Source organism: Aquarana catesbeiana, linkage group LG08 (assembly GCF_042186555.1).
Source record: "Aquarana catesbeiana isolate 2022-GZ linkage group LG08, ASM4218655v1, whole genome shotgun sequence".
Lineage (NCBI taxonomy): Eukaryota > Metazoa > Chordata > Amphibia > Anura > Ranidae > Aquarana > Aquarana catesbeiana.
The window spans coordinates 293429007-293442673 of NC_133331.1; the positions used below are offsets into that span (position 1 = coordinate 293429007).

At 47.2% G+C, this 13667-nt stretch overlaps 2 protein-coding genes and 1 pseudogene across 2 annotated transcripts; 2 read left to right on the top strand and 1 right to left on the bottom strand.

Annotated features, from left to right (window-relative positions):
• Positions 1 to 6332: 6332 nt before the first annotated feature.
• LOC141106802 (oocyte zinc finger protein XlCOF8.4-like) lies at positions 6333 to 10254 on the top strand. The gene is made up of 3 exons (XM_073597729.1): positions 6333 to 6414; positions 9522 to 9630; positions 9904 to 10254. The coding sequence occupies exons 2-3, from the start codon at positions 9547 to 9549 to the stop codon at positions 10252 to 10254; spliced, it is 435 nt and encodes a 144-aa protein (XP_073453830.1). The 5' UTR covers positions 6333 to 6414; positions 9522 to 9546.
• LOC141106939 (U2 spliceosomal RNA) lies at positions 9132 to 9213 on the bottom strand (annotated as a pseudogene).
• Positions 10255 to 10349: 95 nt separating the features above from the next.
• On the top strand, positions 10350 to 13585 carry LOC141104867 (uncharacterized). The gene is made up of 4 exons (XM_073594653.1): positions 10350 to 10464; positions 11291 to 11497; positions 11653 to 11788; positions 11951 to 13585. Exons 2-4 carry the CDS (start codon positions 11363 to 11365, stop codon positions 12931 to 12933), a joined length of 1254 nt encoding a protein of 417 aa, XP_073450754.1. The 5' UTR covers positions 10350 to 10464; positions 11291 to 11362; the 3' UTR covers positions 12934 to 13585.
• Positions 13586 to 13667: the final 82 nt, after the last annotated feature.

The window sequence follows — 13667 nt, forward strand, 5'->3', positions numbered from 1 at the left end:
AAGCAGTATTTCTGTTCAGAGTGCGAGAAATCTTTTTCGTGTAAGTACACTCTTTCCAAACATAAGAGGTTGCACATGGGCGAGAAGCTGTATTCCTGCCCCGACTGCAGAAAATGTTTCATGCAGAAAGGAGACCTTGTTAGACATCAAAGATCTCACAAGGGTGAGAAGCCGTATTCCTGCCCCGAGTGCAGGAAACGTTATACACGGAAATCAATCTTTTTTTAAACATCTAAGATCTCACACGGGTGAGAAGCCGTATTCTTTTCCTGAGTGCGAGAAATGTTTTTCAGAAAAATCAGAACTTGTTATACATCAAGTATCTCACACAGGGTAAAAGCTCATTTTTCGGCGAGTCTTTCCAGACATCGGAGAAGTTGTATTCCTGCACCAATTACGCGAAATGGTTTCCAAGAAAATCAGACCCTGTAACACATCAAAGATCTCACACGGGGGAGAAGCCGTATATATTACGTACTTCGTAGCAGAGCCTGAGTCAGAGGCCTCTTTTACATCTCTGACTCGGGGGGGCCCCAGATAGTGTAGACAGGAGGCGCAGGAGTGCCAGAAAGTCTTGCTAGCAGCTGGGCAGATGTCCTTGCTGGGCAGGTGAAGTCGTCAGATGGTTTCAGCAGGTAGGCAGGCAGATGGTGCTGGTGACAGCAGGCAGGCTGGGTCATACACAGACTTGAAGAATCGGGTACAGGTCACAGACAGGAACATAGTCAGGAAGCAAGCCGGGTCTGGATCCGATTAGTGGAACTGAAGCCAAAAGGAGCAGACAGAAGAACGGTCACTGGACAAGCCGAAGTTGATGCAGGTGGAGTTCAGGGAACAGATACACAGGAGGCTGAAGACAAGGCAGCATTGAATCTGAGCACTGGGTGGGTTTAAATAGTCTGTTTGGCGCCAGCATCTGTCACAGGTGCACGCAAGCGTCGGCGCGCACGACTTGTGTTTGCGCACGAGATCGCGCATGCGCATATCTATTAGCCAATGCCCAGTTCTTACGAGCATGAAAGGGAATCAGTTTTAGCTTGTGCCCAAGAGTTCTTCCAGAGGGATTATTCTGTTTGCTGGCATGTACACCCTGACACTGTATTCCTACTCTGAGTGCGGGAAAGGTTTTTCACAGAAGTCTTGCTTTTCAAACCATCAGAGAACCCACAAAACCCTTGAGGTGTATTAACATCCTGAGTGTGGGAAATGTCTTCTATATGGATCATATTTTGCTGTACATCAGAGATCTCACACCGGGAAGAAGCACACCTTGATATACACCTCAGAAAACACGTGGCTGAGCGCTCCTCTGATCTTAATCATGGAAGAAACTCTTTATAAGGAAATTAGAGATCACTAAAGACTTAAAAGTTCTGTCTGAGTTACTCTGCTAGGAGAGAGAAGGAGGGGGTGTCACTGCTGGTTGAGTCCCTCTAGGAGAGAGAAGTAGGGGGTGTCACTGCTGGTTGGGTCCCTCTAGGAGAGAGAAGGAGGGGGTGTCACCGCTGGTTGGGTCCCTCTAGGAGAGAGAGAAGGAGGGGGTGTCAGTGTTGGTTGGGTCCCTCTAGGAGAGAGAAGGAGGGGGTGTCACTGCTGGTTGAGTCCCTCTAGGAGAGAGAAGGAGGGGGTGTCAGTGTTGGTTGGGTCCCTCTAGGAGAGAAAAGGAGGGGGTGTCACTGCTGGTTGGGTCCCTCTAGGAGAGAGAAGGAGGGGGTGTCAGTGTTGGTTGGGTCCCTCTAGGAGAGAGAAGGAGGGGGTGTCACTGCTGGTTGAGTCCCTCTAGGAGAGAGAAGGAGGGGGTGTCACTGCTGGTTGAGTCCCTCTAGGAGAGAGAAGGAGGGAGTGTCACTGTTGGTTGGGTCCCTCTAGGAGAGAGAAGGAGGGGGTGTCACTGCTGGTTGAGTCCCTCTAGGAGAGAGAAGGAGAGGGGTGTCAGGGCTGGTTGGGTCCCTCTAGGAGAGAGAAGGAGGGGGTGTCACTGCTGGTTGGGTCCCTCTAGGAGAGAGAAGGAGGTGGCGTCACTGCTGGTTGGGTCCCTCTAGGAAAGAGAAGGAGGGGGTGTCACTGCTGGTTGGGTCCCTCTAGGAGAGGGAAGTAGGGGGTGTCACTGCTGGTTGGGTCCCTCTAAGAGAGAGGAGGAGGGGGTGTCACTGCTGGTTGGGTCCCTCTAGGAGAGAGGAGGAGGGGGTGTCACTGCTGGTTGGGTCCCTCTAGAAGAGAGAAGGAGGGGGTGTCACGGCTGGTTGGGTCCCTCTAGGAGAGAGAAGGAGGGGGTGTCACTGCTGGTTGGGTCCCTCTAGGAGAGAGAAGGAGGGGGTGTCACCGCTGGTTGGGTCCCTCTAGGAGAGAGAAGAAGGGGGGGGGTCACTGCTGGTTGGGTCCCTCTAGGAGAGAGAAGGAGGGGGTGTCACTGCTGGTTGGGTCCCCCTAGGGGAGAGAAGGAGGGGGTGTCACTGCTGGTTGGGTACCTCTAGGAGAGAGAAGGAGGGGGTGTCACTGCTGGTTGAGTCCTTCTAGCAGTGTAGTTTGAGCTTTAGTAGAAGCTTCAAAGGAAAAAATCATGGTGACAGAGGAGCTAGATAATGCTCTTGTAGAGAAGGAGAGATCAGACTAGAGGACAGTACTGGTCATTTCATTGCAGTCGTTATCAGCCTATACAAGATTCTTCATTTCTTTCTAGTAATGTAGTCTGATCTCTCTTGCTCTACAGCAGAAGCTTCAAAGGAAAACATCATGGCACGAGAGGAGCTAAGCATTATCTGTGGATGGAAGAGAAGGGGAGGTCAGACTATAGGACAGAACTGAAAATTTCAGTGCAGTCGTTATCAGGATGCTTCTTTGTTTGCTAGGCGTTTACCACCTGCTGGCTGAACGTGGAAAATATGACATTTTCAGATAGATTTGCCTCATAAAAATTAAAAGTTAAACAAATAAAGATTAAATGTTCTTCATCTGATGATATTCTTTGTAAGTTTATTGATAAAAGTTTGCCTTCAGATCTGTATGATGAAATGTTCTTTTCTTTTCCTTTATTTCTTTCTCTAACACTACAAGTACGGTCCATCCTGTAGGTTTTAGTTTTAGTCTTAATCTCGTGTCTTAGTAGTTTGGTTTTACCGGCTTGTAGTTGTTGGAACAGCCGACTCTCCCCCTTCTCATAAATCTCAGGAGATCTGTAGTAGACTCCAATGATAAGTCCATCAGTTCATAGACCCATCTATCATTTCTCCCGTAATTCCTTCTCCGCACCATCACCATCTCCAACCACAAGATCATCTTTCTTCCTCACTTTCACGTCCCATCTAACATAGAGAAACCCCCCTCCATCTTTTCTATGTTCTGTCTCCTTCTAAACAAGAGGATCAGCATGAATACAAACAGCCCAGTCTTGTGAGGAGTCAAGCCGTGTTTCTGGAACACCAACTATGTTGTCAGATCTGTATGATGAAATGTTCTTCTCTTTTCCTTTTTCTAACACTACAAGTAAGGCCCATCCTGTAGGTTTTAGTTTTGTACTTTTATGTTTGTGGTTTTGGCTTTGTGGACCAGGCCTGGTATAGATTTTAAGGAGGGACCCCAAGCAAAAAAAAAAAATTTAAATAAAATTAAAAAAACTAAAAAAAAATTGTAGGTTCCACGCAAAATATATACCAGACCCTCTACCTGAGCATGCAGCTTGGTCAGCCAGGAAAAATAGGGCAGCGAGCATGCATCCCTTTTGAACCAAACCAGGCCACATGCCCTCAACATGGGGAAGACGGGACCCCATAGCAAAACACCTTTTCCCCATGTTGATTAGAACAAGGGCCTCCTCACCACAACCCTGGCCTGGTGGTTGTGGGGGTGTGTGCATTAGGACCCCTCAGGTCTGGTATGGATTTTAAGGGGGGGAACCAGGCAAAAGAACAATTACAAAAATTGCAGATTCCCCCGCAAAATCCATATTAGACCCTTATTGTTATTATTATACCAGAGCATGCAGCCTGACTAGGCAGGAAAAATGGAGCAGCAAGCATGAATCCCCTTCTGAACCAAACCAGGCCACACGCCGTCAACATGGGGAAGATGGCACCAAGGGCCTCTTCCCCATAACCCTGGCCCAGTGGTTGTGGGGGTTTGGAAGAAGAAGAAGGCCCTCAGATACTGCCCTCCACGTGAATAAACAACAAAATATACACACTGCCGCAATAACAAAGTCTTTAATTAAACATTAAAAATCCCCAAAAATGTTCCATGATGTAAATCCATCCAGTGATATACTGTAGATCCAGGTCAATCGCAATGAACAAACACCCGCTGAAAAATGAAAAAATGGGGTGGCACATCTGCTCCTGACAACTGCTTGCTGCAGATGGCAGCTCCCAGCCCCTGGTATAGATGAAGAACTGGGCCAGGCTGGGGTTGTGAGGAGGAGGCCCTTCTTCTCATCAACATGGGGACAAAGTGCTTTGCCAGGTGGGTCTCCAGATTTTGATGAGTCCCTACCTAAAGACCCCCCTCCAAGCCACTGCTCAAGGTTGTGGGGAGGAGGCCTTTATCCTCATCAAGATAAGCACAAGGTGTTTTGCCATGGAGGGCTCCAGATATTCATGAGTTCCTACCTGCAGAACCCCCACCGCCAACCACTGTCCAGGCTTCTGGGGAGGAGGCTCCATTTTTCAATAACATGGGGACAAGATGCTTTGCCGAGGGGAGGTCTCCAGATTTCATAAGTCCCTGCCTGCAGACCCCCCTCCCAACCACTGGCCAGGATTGTGGGGAAGACAAACTTATCCTCATCAATATTGGAACAAGGTGCTTCACTAGGAAGGCCTCCAAATTTCATTTGTCCCTTGCCTGCAGACCCCCCCCCCAACCACTAGCCAGGGTTGTGGGGAAGAGGCCTCTATCTTCATCAACATGGGGACAAGGTGCTTTGCCAGGGCGGTCTCCAGATTATGAGTTCCTTGCCTACAGACCCCCCCAAACAGGGTTGTGGTGAAGACACTCTTATTGTCATCAACATGAGGACAAGGTGTTTTGCCGGGCCGGTCTCCAGATTTGATGAGTCCCTGCCCGCAGAACCCCCTCCCAACCACTGGCCAGGGTTGTGGGGAAAAGGCCACTATCTTCATCAACATGGGGACTGGGTGCTTTACCAGGAAGGTCTCGAGATTAGATGAATACCTTGCCTGCAGACTCTCAACCACTGGCCAGTATTGTGGGGAAGAGACCCTTATCCTCATTAGCATGGGGACAAGGTGCTTTGCCAGGGAAGTCTCCAGATTTTGATGAGTCCCTGCCTACAGAAGCCCCTCCCAACCACTGTCCAGATGTGATGATGCCACCTAGTAACAGAAACCCACCAGAGAGATGTCCCCGTCCTCTGTATTCCCCAGATTCTACACAGGAAGGTCACACCATCCTTCACCGTCATCAGGTAGGTGGAGTTGAGGATTCTGTATATACAATTATATACAGAACTTACAAATTTCCTTTACAGGACCATAAAGTGATTGAACACTCTGACATGTGGTGACGATGTGTGGACGCTACAAGATTATATTATCTATGTTATCTTACATCCTAAATTAACAAACGATGAAAAGGGCTCATCAGCCTCGTGCATTTCAGGTTTAATATTAGGTCAGAGGAGAATGGGCAGACTGGTTCGAGTTTATAGAAAGGCAACAGTAACTCACATAACCACTCGTTACACCCAAGGTATGCAGAATACCATCTCTGAACGCACAACACATCCAACCTTTAAGCAGATGGGCTACAGCAGCAGAAGAGCACACCGGGTGCCACCCCTGTCAGCCAAGAACAGGAAACTGAGGCTACAATTGGCACAGGATCGCCAAAATTGGACAATAGAAGATTGGAAAAATGTTGCCTGGTCTGATGGGTCTGGATTTCAGCTACGACATTCAGATGGTGGGGTCAGAATTTGGGGCATGGACCCATCCTGCCTTGTATCAGCGGTTCAGGCTGGTGGTGGTTGGCAATCTTTGGGCCCCTTAGTACCAATTGAGCATGGTTTACACGCCACGGCCTACCTGAGTATTTTTGATGACCAGGTCCATCCCTTTATGACTACAGTGTCCCCATCTTCTGATGGCTCTTTCCAGCAGGATAATGCACCATGTCACAAAGCTCCAATCATCTCACCACTGGACAATGAGGTCACTGTACTCCAATGGCCTCCACACTCACCATATTACTTTCAAAGACTCTTCCCTTTACCCTCAATAATCTTGTTTCTTGGGGTTGAAGATCCTCTGAGCTCTACTAGGTGGCGATCTCACTTCTGCCCAGACAGGAAGTCTCTATGGTAGACAGGAAGTGATGTCAGGTACTGACAGGAAGTTCCGGGTGAGAGGTGAGTCAGGAGGAAGTAGAGAGGAGACATTGCTGGAAGTGGCAGCAGAGAAGGTAATAAGATATTATTTTCTATTTACACCCAGTAACTCCCCCCCGTCATGTTCCGTCCTTTTCCTCCATAGTCACTGTGACGTCTTTTATCTCCAGCAGATGATGATACTCACATATATAGTGTGGAAACCTAGATTAACATTTTTTATTATTTTTTTTAAAAGCCGTGGCGTGTGAAACACACCCAAAAAATCCACCTGGTGGCAAAAAAAAAGTGCACACACATAAAGAGTGACACAAAACGTGCAACCGGTGTACTATGGACCTCCCTAGGAAGGACCTTACAAGTGGTCGGCCCGTGCATTAAGGGCACATGGGCGCCGGCCTCTCTCTTTTGCCACCCCCTCTATCACCAATAGACAGATTCATGCATTGCATGAATCTATCTATGGCCGCCGCTGCCGCCCCCTATTCAGGCGCCCGGTCCCTTTTCGGGCGCAGGGTGCTTGAATTACAGCGGCGGGAAGTGTTTTTGAAGCACCTGATTGAAGCCATAGAATCTAGTAGGCGTCAAAAAAGGTAACCCGCGGGGGCCATGCTGGGCCCTCGCAGGTCACTCAGCTGTGTTAGAAAAGTGAATGAATATTCGCTTTCCTAACACTAAACCGCCTCTCCGCCAATCAGGTGCTCGGGTCTGTTACCCATCACCTGATTGGCTGAAACGACAGGCGCTGTGATTGGACGCCAGGCGTCCAATCATAGCAGAGGACGGGAGAAGACATCGAGGAGCTGTCCCACCGAGACAGGGTAAGTGCAGACGGCGGGCGGGGTGCACACTGGCGACAATTGATGGGCACAGTGGCTGCGTTTGATGGGCACAGTGGCTGCGTTTGATGGGGCACAGTGACTGTGTTTGATGGGGCACAGTGGCTACGTTTGATGGGCACGGTGGCTGCATTTGATGGGCACAGTGACTGTGTTTGATGGGGCACATTGGCTGCGTTTGATGGGCACGATGGCTGCGTTTGATGGGCACAGTGACTGCGTTTGATGGGGCACAGTGACTGCGTTTGATGGGGCACAGTGACTGCGTTTGAAGGGCACAGTGACTGCGTTTGATGGGGCACAGTGGCTGCGTTTGATGGGCACAGTGACTGCGTTTGATGGGCACAGTGGCTGCGTTTGATGGGCACAGTGGCTGCGTTTGATGGGCACAGTAACTACGTTTGATGGGACACAGTGGCTGCGTTTGATGGGCACAGTGACTGCGTTTGATGGGCACAGTGGCTGCGTTTGATGGGCACAGTGACTGCGTTTGATGGGCACAGTGGCTGCGTTTGATGGGCACAGTGGCTGCGTTTGATGGGGCACAGTGGCTACGTTTGATGGGGCACAGTGGCTGCGTTTGATGGGCACAGTGGCTGCGTTTGATGGGCACAGTGACTGCGTTTGATGGGGCACAGTGGCTGCGTTTGATGGGCACAGTGGCTGCGTTTGATGTTTTTTTTTCAGAATTTTTCAGTTTGTTTGCACCCCCCAAAAATTTGGAGCCCCAGCCGCCACTGGACCTTACCCTGATCCCCCGGGGCGTTTAGGCTCCAGATGGGGACTGAGGTACTCACTATGGCTATGGTTGCCACCTCATCCCTTTAAAACCGAACACATATTAATTACACATATTAATTCTGCGGCTGATTAAGGTGGTAATTAAATTCACTTGGTGCCTCATCTGCATTAAATTTCAATTCAGAACACCTGTAATTCATGTGTGTTTGAGTTTAAAGGGATGAGGTGGCAACCCTAATTATAGCCCGTCTGGCTGAAACCAGATGTACCCCGTTCTCTGGAGGGTCTGCCGCAACAGACCCACCCAAGTACTTGGTGGGGCTCCCCCCCGAAGGGAGACCCATGTGAGAGAGGGTGAACCAAGCCAGAAGGCCATGTCCACCCCCTCACAAGACTTTCTAGGCAGGCCCGAGGACCCACACCCTACCAGTCACACAGTGACAAAACAGTGTACATAATCAACAAAAAAAATACAAAAAGTGACAAACACGGGGTATATAAATAAAAGAAAGTGGGGAAGGAGGAAGTGAAGGCAAGTGAAAGTGACCATTGTGCGGGACAATGGCCGGCCCTTCGGCCAGGAATGAAAAATTCCTATGGCCCTAGCCAAAAGGCCCGGCCCAAGAGGCAGGTGTGAAAAAAAGTGTGTGTGGTGCAGTGACCAAGGTGCCAGTAAAACTCATAGTGCCCCTCACATAGTGAGAATTATGGCGCCCCCGGAACTGCCACTCCAGGGGCACATACATCACGAGCTTTTCTCCAACCCTGGACCACAGCCAGGCCAATGCAGCCCCCATCCCAACCAGGAAGGTATCGGAACCCTGAGAGCTTATGGAGAACCCCGGCCGCAGGGCTCCAACATCGCTCCCATCTAATTACATTCGGTAGTACTAGCCAATTCCCTCCAATAACACCGAAAGGGGGCAGGCATTCTTCCCAAAAGACTGACAAGGACAGGAACTGCACAAATCTAGGCCAGGGACCTGACCCTTCGGCCAGACCCAGTGGTCCTCCATCCCCATCAGGAGGCTCCCTTTCCGTCTTTCTCTAAAGGAGACCTGTTAACGGCCCTCAGTTACGTCGAGCAGTCCGCTTTCGACTCTCCCTGATACTTACTTTCAATTCTCCGTTAAACTAACTGTCCAGGTTACCATTACGCCAATTCGATTTGCATAGCCACCGCCACCCCTAACCCACCGCCGTGGATCAGGGAAAGTTAGCACAGTGCCACCACTCGGCAACTGATAAGAACAGATACTACACTTGATCTTAGCCAAAAGGCCGAGAAATGATCTAGATGAACATTTCCCCACGTACAGGCCGGAACATTTCCTTCAGTTTGGAGATGTCACCTTTCCCACCAATCACCTTCTTACCTCATCAGTCTAATGGATTATACCATTTTTATTGGGTTGGGGGTGTTTATTTAGATATAAAGAGAACGTTATTTAGCTTTTCTAGTATGCAGATAAAAAATCAAGTGAAAGATAAATATCTCAAAACAAAACAGACTTTACATAACCCTCATATTATCCCCCATCCTAATATTGTACAACCAGTACAGTGTAGATCATTCTCTGTTATTAATTATTGGTCTACAGGAAACCTGTATAGATCACATGACCAATGAGGATGGAGGAGGACCGGAGTCACATGACTGAGAGGATACTAAACCTCACCCTGGAGATCATCTACCTGCTGACCAGAGAGGTGAGGAGGATTCTGGGAGGTCACATGACATCACTCTTATCTCTATTAATAAAACACAGACCTGACCGGAGAGGTGAGGAGGATTCTGGGAGGTCACATGACATCACTCTTATCTCTATTATTAAAACACAGACCTGACCGGAGAGGTGAGGAGGATTCTGGGAGGTCACATGACATCACTCTTATCTCTATTAATTAAACACAGACCTGACCGGAGAGGTGAGGAGGATTCTGGGATTCTAACATGATATTCCTATTGGTTCTCCAATACAGAGATTTCCTCTTGTGAAGTCAGGTGATCATATGACCATCACAGTGCCTCCATGTGACTCCCTAAAACCTGAGAGACACAACATGGAGAAGATTCTAGAAGTCACCAAGAAGATGATGGAGCTGCTGACAGGAGAGGTGAGGAGGATTCTGGGAATTCTGGGACATTATCCAGTAACAGACAAGGGATGTGTCTGGATGGTGACTGTATCATTGTGTGTGTCAGGTTCCTATAAGGTGTCAGGATGTCACTGTCTATTTCTCCATGGAGGAGTGGGAGTATTTAGAAGGACACAAGGATCTCTACAAGGACGTCATGATGGACAATCAGCCGCCCCTCACATCACCGGGTAAGAGGAGACTTTATTGTAAAGGAGAGAGCAGTACGGAGGGTTCACCTAGAGCCCCCATCATCTGATAAACACATAGAAACAATGTATTCAGTCAGTGTGTGTGTTTCCTACAGATGGATCCAGTAAAGGGAACCCACCAGAGAGATGTCCCCGTCCTCTGTATTCCCGGGATTCCACACAGGAAGGTCACACCATCCCTCGCCATCATCAGGTAGATGAGGAACAATCACTGATAGTTATGATTTATGCACAAACATGTTTGTTACAATCTTAAGAAAAAGTGTGTAGCGCCAAAAGTAAATAAACAGCGATAAAATGTGAATACAATGGTATAAATGGACAACAAATTGAAATAAAGTCCAAAATACTGTTAAAGTGTAAAAATATATATATATAAGTCCAATCTTAAATGAAAATCAACAATGAAAAAACGATATAGTGAAAAATATAAATTTAGGTGCACAGTCCCATGATAGGATCAGCAATATAAACTTGTTGAAAGCACAATAGCTCAGTGCAAAGATGTGCACAAAAATTTGGTGGTGACTTGAAAAGTGAAGAGGTGATCCAGCACAGTGCTCCAGAATCATCCAGAAGCTGGCTGCCATTACAGCAGCAAACACGCACTCGGTGTAGATCTGCCATGTGTTGTGGGGGAAGGCTATTCAGCAATTAGCACCACCCAGATGTAGCTGTAGTAAATAAAGCTCACCAGGAGCCAGGTGAAATCTCCACAGTGTAGTATTTATTGGATTTGTATGTTAAAAGCCAAAATAAAATGAATCATAAAAACATGACAATGGGTGCCATAACGTCCTCTTGGACGAAACACGTCGGGGAGGAGACACTAGTGCTGACGTCAGGCCACTATCCAATACCGAGTCTGCAGTGGCACCCATTGTCATATGTTTATACCGCAGTATTCACATTTCATCGCTGTTTATTTACTTGTGTCAGCTGCCGCCCCACCACAGCACAGAGATGCACCTTTTTTTTACTTATGTTTGTTACAATTAATGTTTTTTTTTTATATCCAGAGTGGAAACCTTGGGGATTATAATATTGTTGTCAAAGAAGAGTATAAGGAGGAGGATGAGGAGTATGATGTGATGGAGGAGCTTTCAGGAGGACACAAGGATATGATGGAACCACCTAGTAACAGAAACCCACCAGAGACATGTCCCCATCCTCTGTATTCCCGGGATTCCACACAGGAAGGTCACACCATCCCTCACCATCATCAGGTAGGTGGAGTTGAGGGTCGGGAACATAAAGTGATTGAACACTCTGACATGTGGAGATGATGTGTGGACTCTACAAGATGATATTTTCTATGTGATCTCACATCATAAATACTTCTATGTTACAGATGTTATTTTCTGCCATTCTGTTGGTTTAGGGTGAAGATCTGGTTATCATAAAAGTTGAGGGTGAAGTAGAAGAGACGTATGTGAGGGATGATCAGCAATATATGGAGGAAGCTGGAATGACGAGGACATTCATAGAGGAGGACACTCCTACAGAGATCAGCACAGGTGACCCATAATATATTCTTCTCTTATCTCTACTCTATTACTGCACACTGATTGGTCCAGAGAACATCTCCTCACTCATATCTACCTGAACCAGATAGAATCTTGATGGAAGTGAACTAACCCTCTCATATCTATTGATGATGTTTTTATATTTTTTTCCAGGACACGCCATGGAGAAACCCTCAAAGGATCATCTCACTTTATCTCCAGGTTGTAGAATGGAAGATGAGGACATCACAGGAGATTGTGGAGGAGAAAAGACAATGATCTCCACTATGGATGGTGGACTTCACAGTGTGGATAGACCATGGAGTCCCTCTGTCTCTGAGCAACCTCGTACTGTGAGGGATGGTGCCGGAATTCAGGGGGAGGAGACATTTTCCTGTTCTGAGTGTGGGAAATATTTTAGCTCTGCATTAAGTCTTTCTATACATCAGAGGTCCCACGCGGGTGAAAATCTTCATTGCTGTCCTAAATGCGGGGAATGCTTTTTTCATATCGGAGAATTCGTCCAACATCAAAGATCCCACACGGTGAAGAAGCCGTATTCGTATTCTTGTTTTGAGTGTGGAGAAAACTTTTTTCACAAAGGAGAATTCCTGAAGCATTACAGATCTCACACAGGCGAGAAGCCGTATTCCTGTCCTGAGTGCGGGAAACGTTTTACAGAAAAGGCCACTCTTTCTAGACATCAAAGGTTGCACACGGGAGAGAAGCTATACTCCTGCTCCGAGTGCGGGAAAAGCTTTACGCAGAAAAGCCTCCTTGTCCGTCATCAAAGAACTCACACAGGAGAGAAGCCGTATGTCTGCTCCGAGTGCGGGAAATGTTTCACACAGAAACGCCTCCTCGTCCGTCATCAAATAACTCACACGGGGGAGAAGCCGTATTCCTGCCCTGAGTGCGGCAAATGTTTTACGCAAAAGTCCAGTCTTAATGAACATCAGATACGCCACACGGGGACAAAGCAGTTTATCTGCAACGAATGTGACAAATGTTACGTACGGAAATCAGAACTGGTCGACCATCAAAGGTCTCACACGGGGGAGAAGCCGTATTCCTGCCTTGAGTGCGGCAAGTGTTTTTCAAGGGAGACTTATCTTAACAAACATCGGAAAACCCACACAACCGTTAAGATTAATTAGTATAGAATTTTTTTCTGTACATCAAGGATGTCACCTTGATTTACATCTCCAAAATCAATGTGGCTGAAGAATGGATGCTGTGGGAGCTTCCTAATACCTGGACATCATCCTCTCCTTGGCTTGGAGGCCAATTTCGAGAGACTCTCTTTTCTCTTTCCTCCATGATTCTCCCCTTTTTCTTTTACCATTTTATGTCTTGACTTTTTTTTTTTTAGTTTGTATTGGTTTTGGTCTCTTAGGTGCATCCAAGGACTACATGGATATGGCTCAGTGTTTTTTTGGGAGTTAGGATTGGATTTATGGGGTGCAATGTGAAGACCACATAGGGATGGGAGATCTCGTTCTTGACTTCTGCCTTTTTTTTATAGAAAGTCGTCATCACAACCTCCTTAGTATTTATGGAAGTTGAGGCCTTATAGGTGGTAGACTTATCTCCTCAGAGGACCTCCTCCTTTACTCCTCCGCTTGGAAGTGACGCTTCAATCTGGAATAAAGAGACATGATGTTTATGATGCATATTCTAGAAATTCTAGCTCTAAATTTTTTTTTCGATGTTCCACCTGCTGTTTGCGTATTTCGGTATGATTAAAAATATCAATAAATACTGTAAGATATAAAAAAATGAAATAAAAATAAATGTTTTATCATATTTCATGGGTACCAGCACTACAGTTTATTATTAATAAATTATCATATTCGATTTTTGGGGTGTAGAACATCCACTGGCAGCTGCT

Coding starts and splice junctions, on each gene's coding strand:
- LOC141104867 (XM_073594653.1), top strand. CDS start 11,363: ATGGAGGAGCTTTCAGGAGGACACAAGGATATGATGGAACCACCTAGT. Junction 11,498..11,652: donor CCATCCCTCACCATCATCAG/GTAGGTGGAGTT, acceptor CTGTTGGTTTAG/GGTGAAGATCTGGTTATCAT. Junction 11,789..11,950: donor TCCTACAGAGATCAGCACAG/GTGACCCATAAT, acceptor ATTTTTTTCCAG/GACACGCCATGGAGAAACCC.
- LOC141106802 (XM_073597729.1), top strand. CDS start 9,547: ATGAGGATGGAGGAGGACCGGAGTCACATGACTGAGAGGATACTAAAC. Junction 9,631..9,903: donor TCTACCTGCTGACCAGAGAG/GTGAGGAGGATT, acceptor TCTCCAATACAG/AGATTTCCTCTTGTGAAGTC.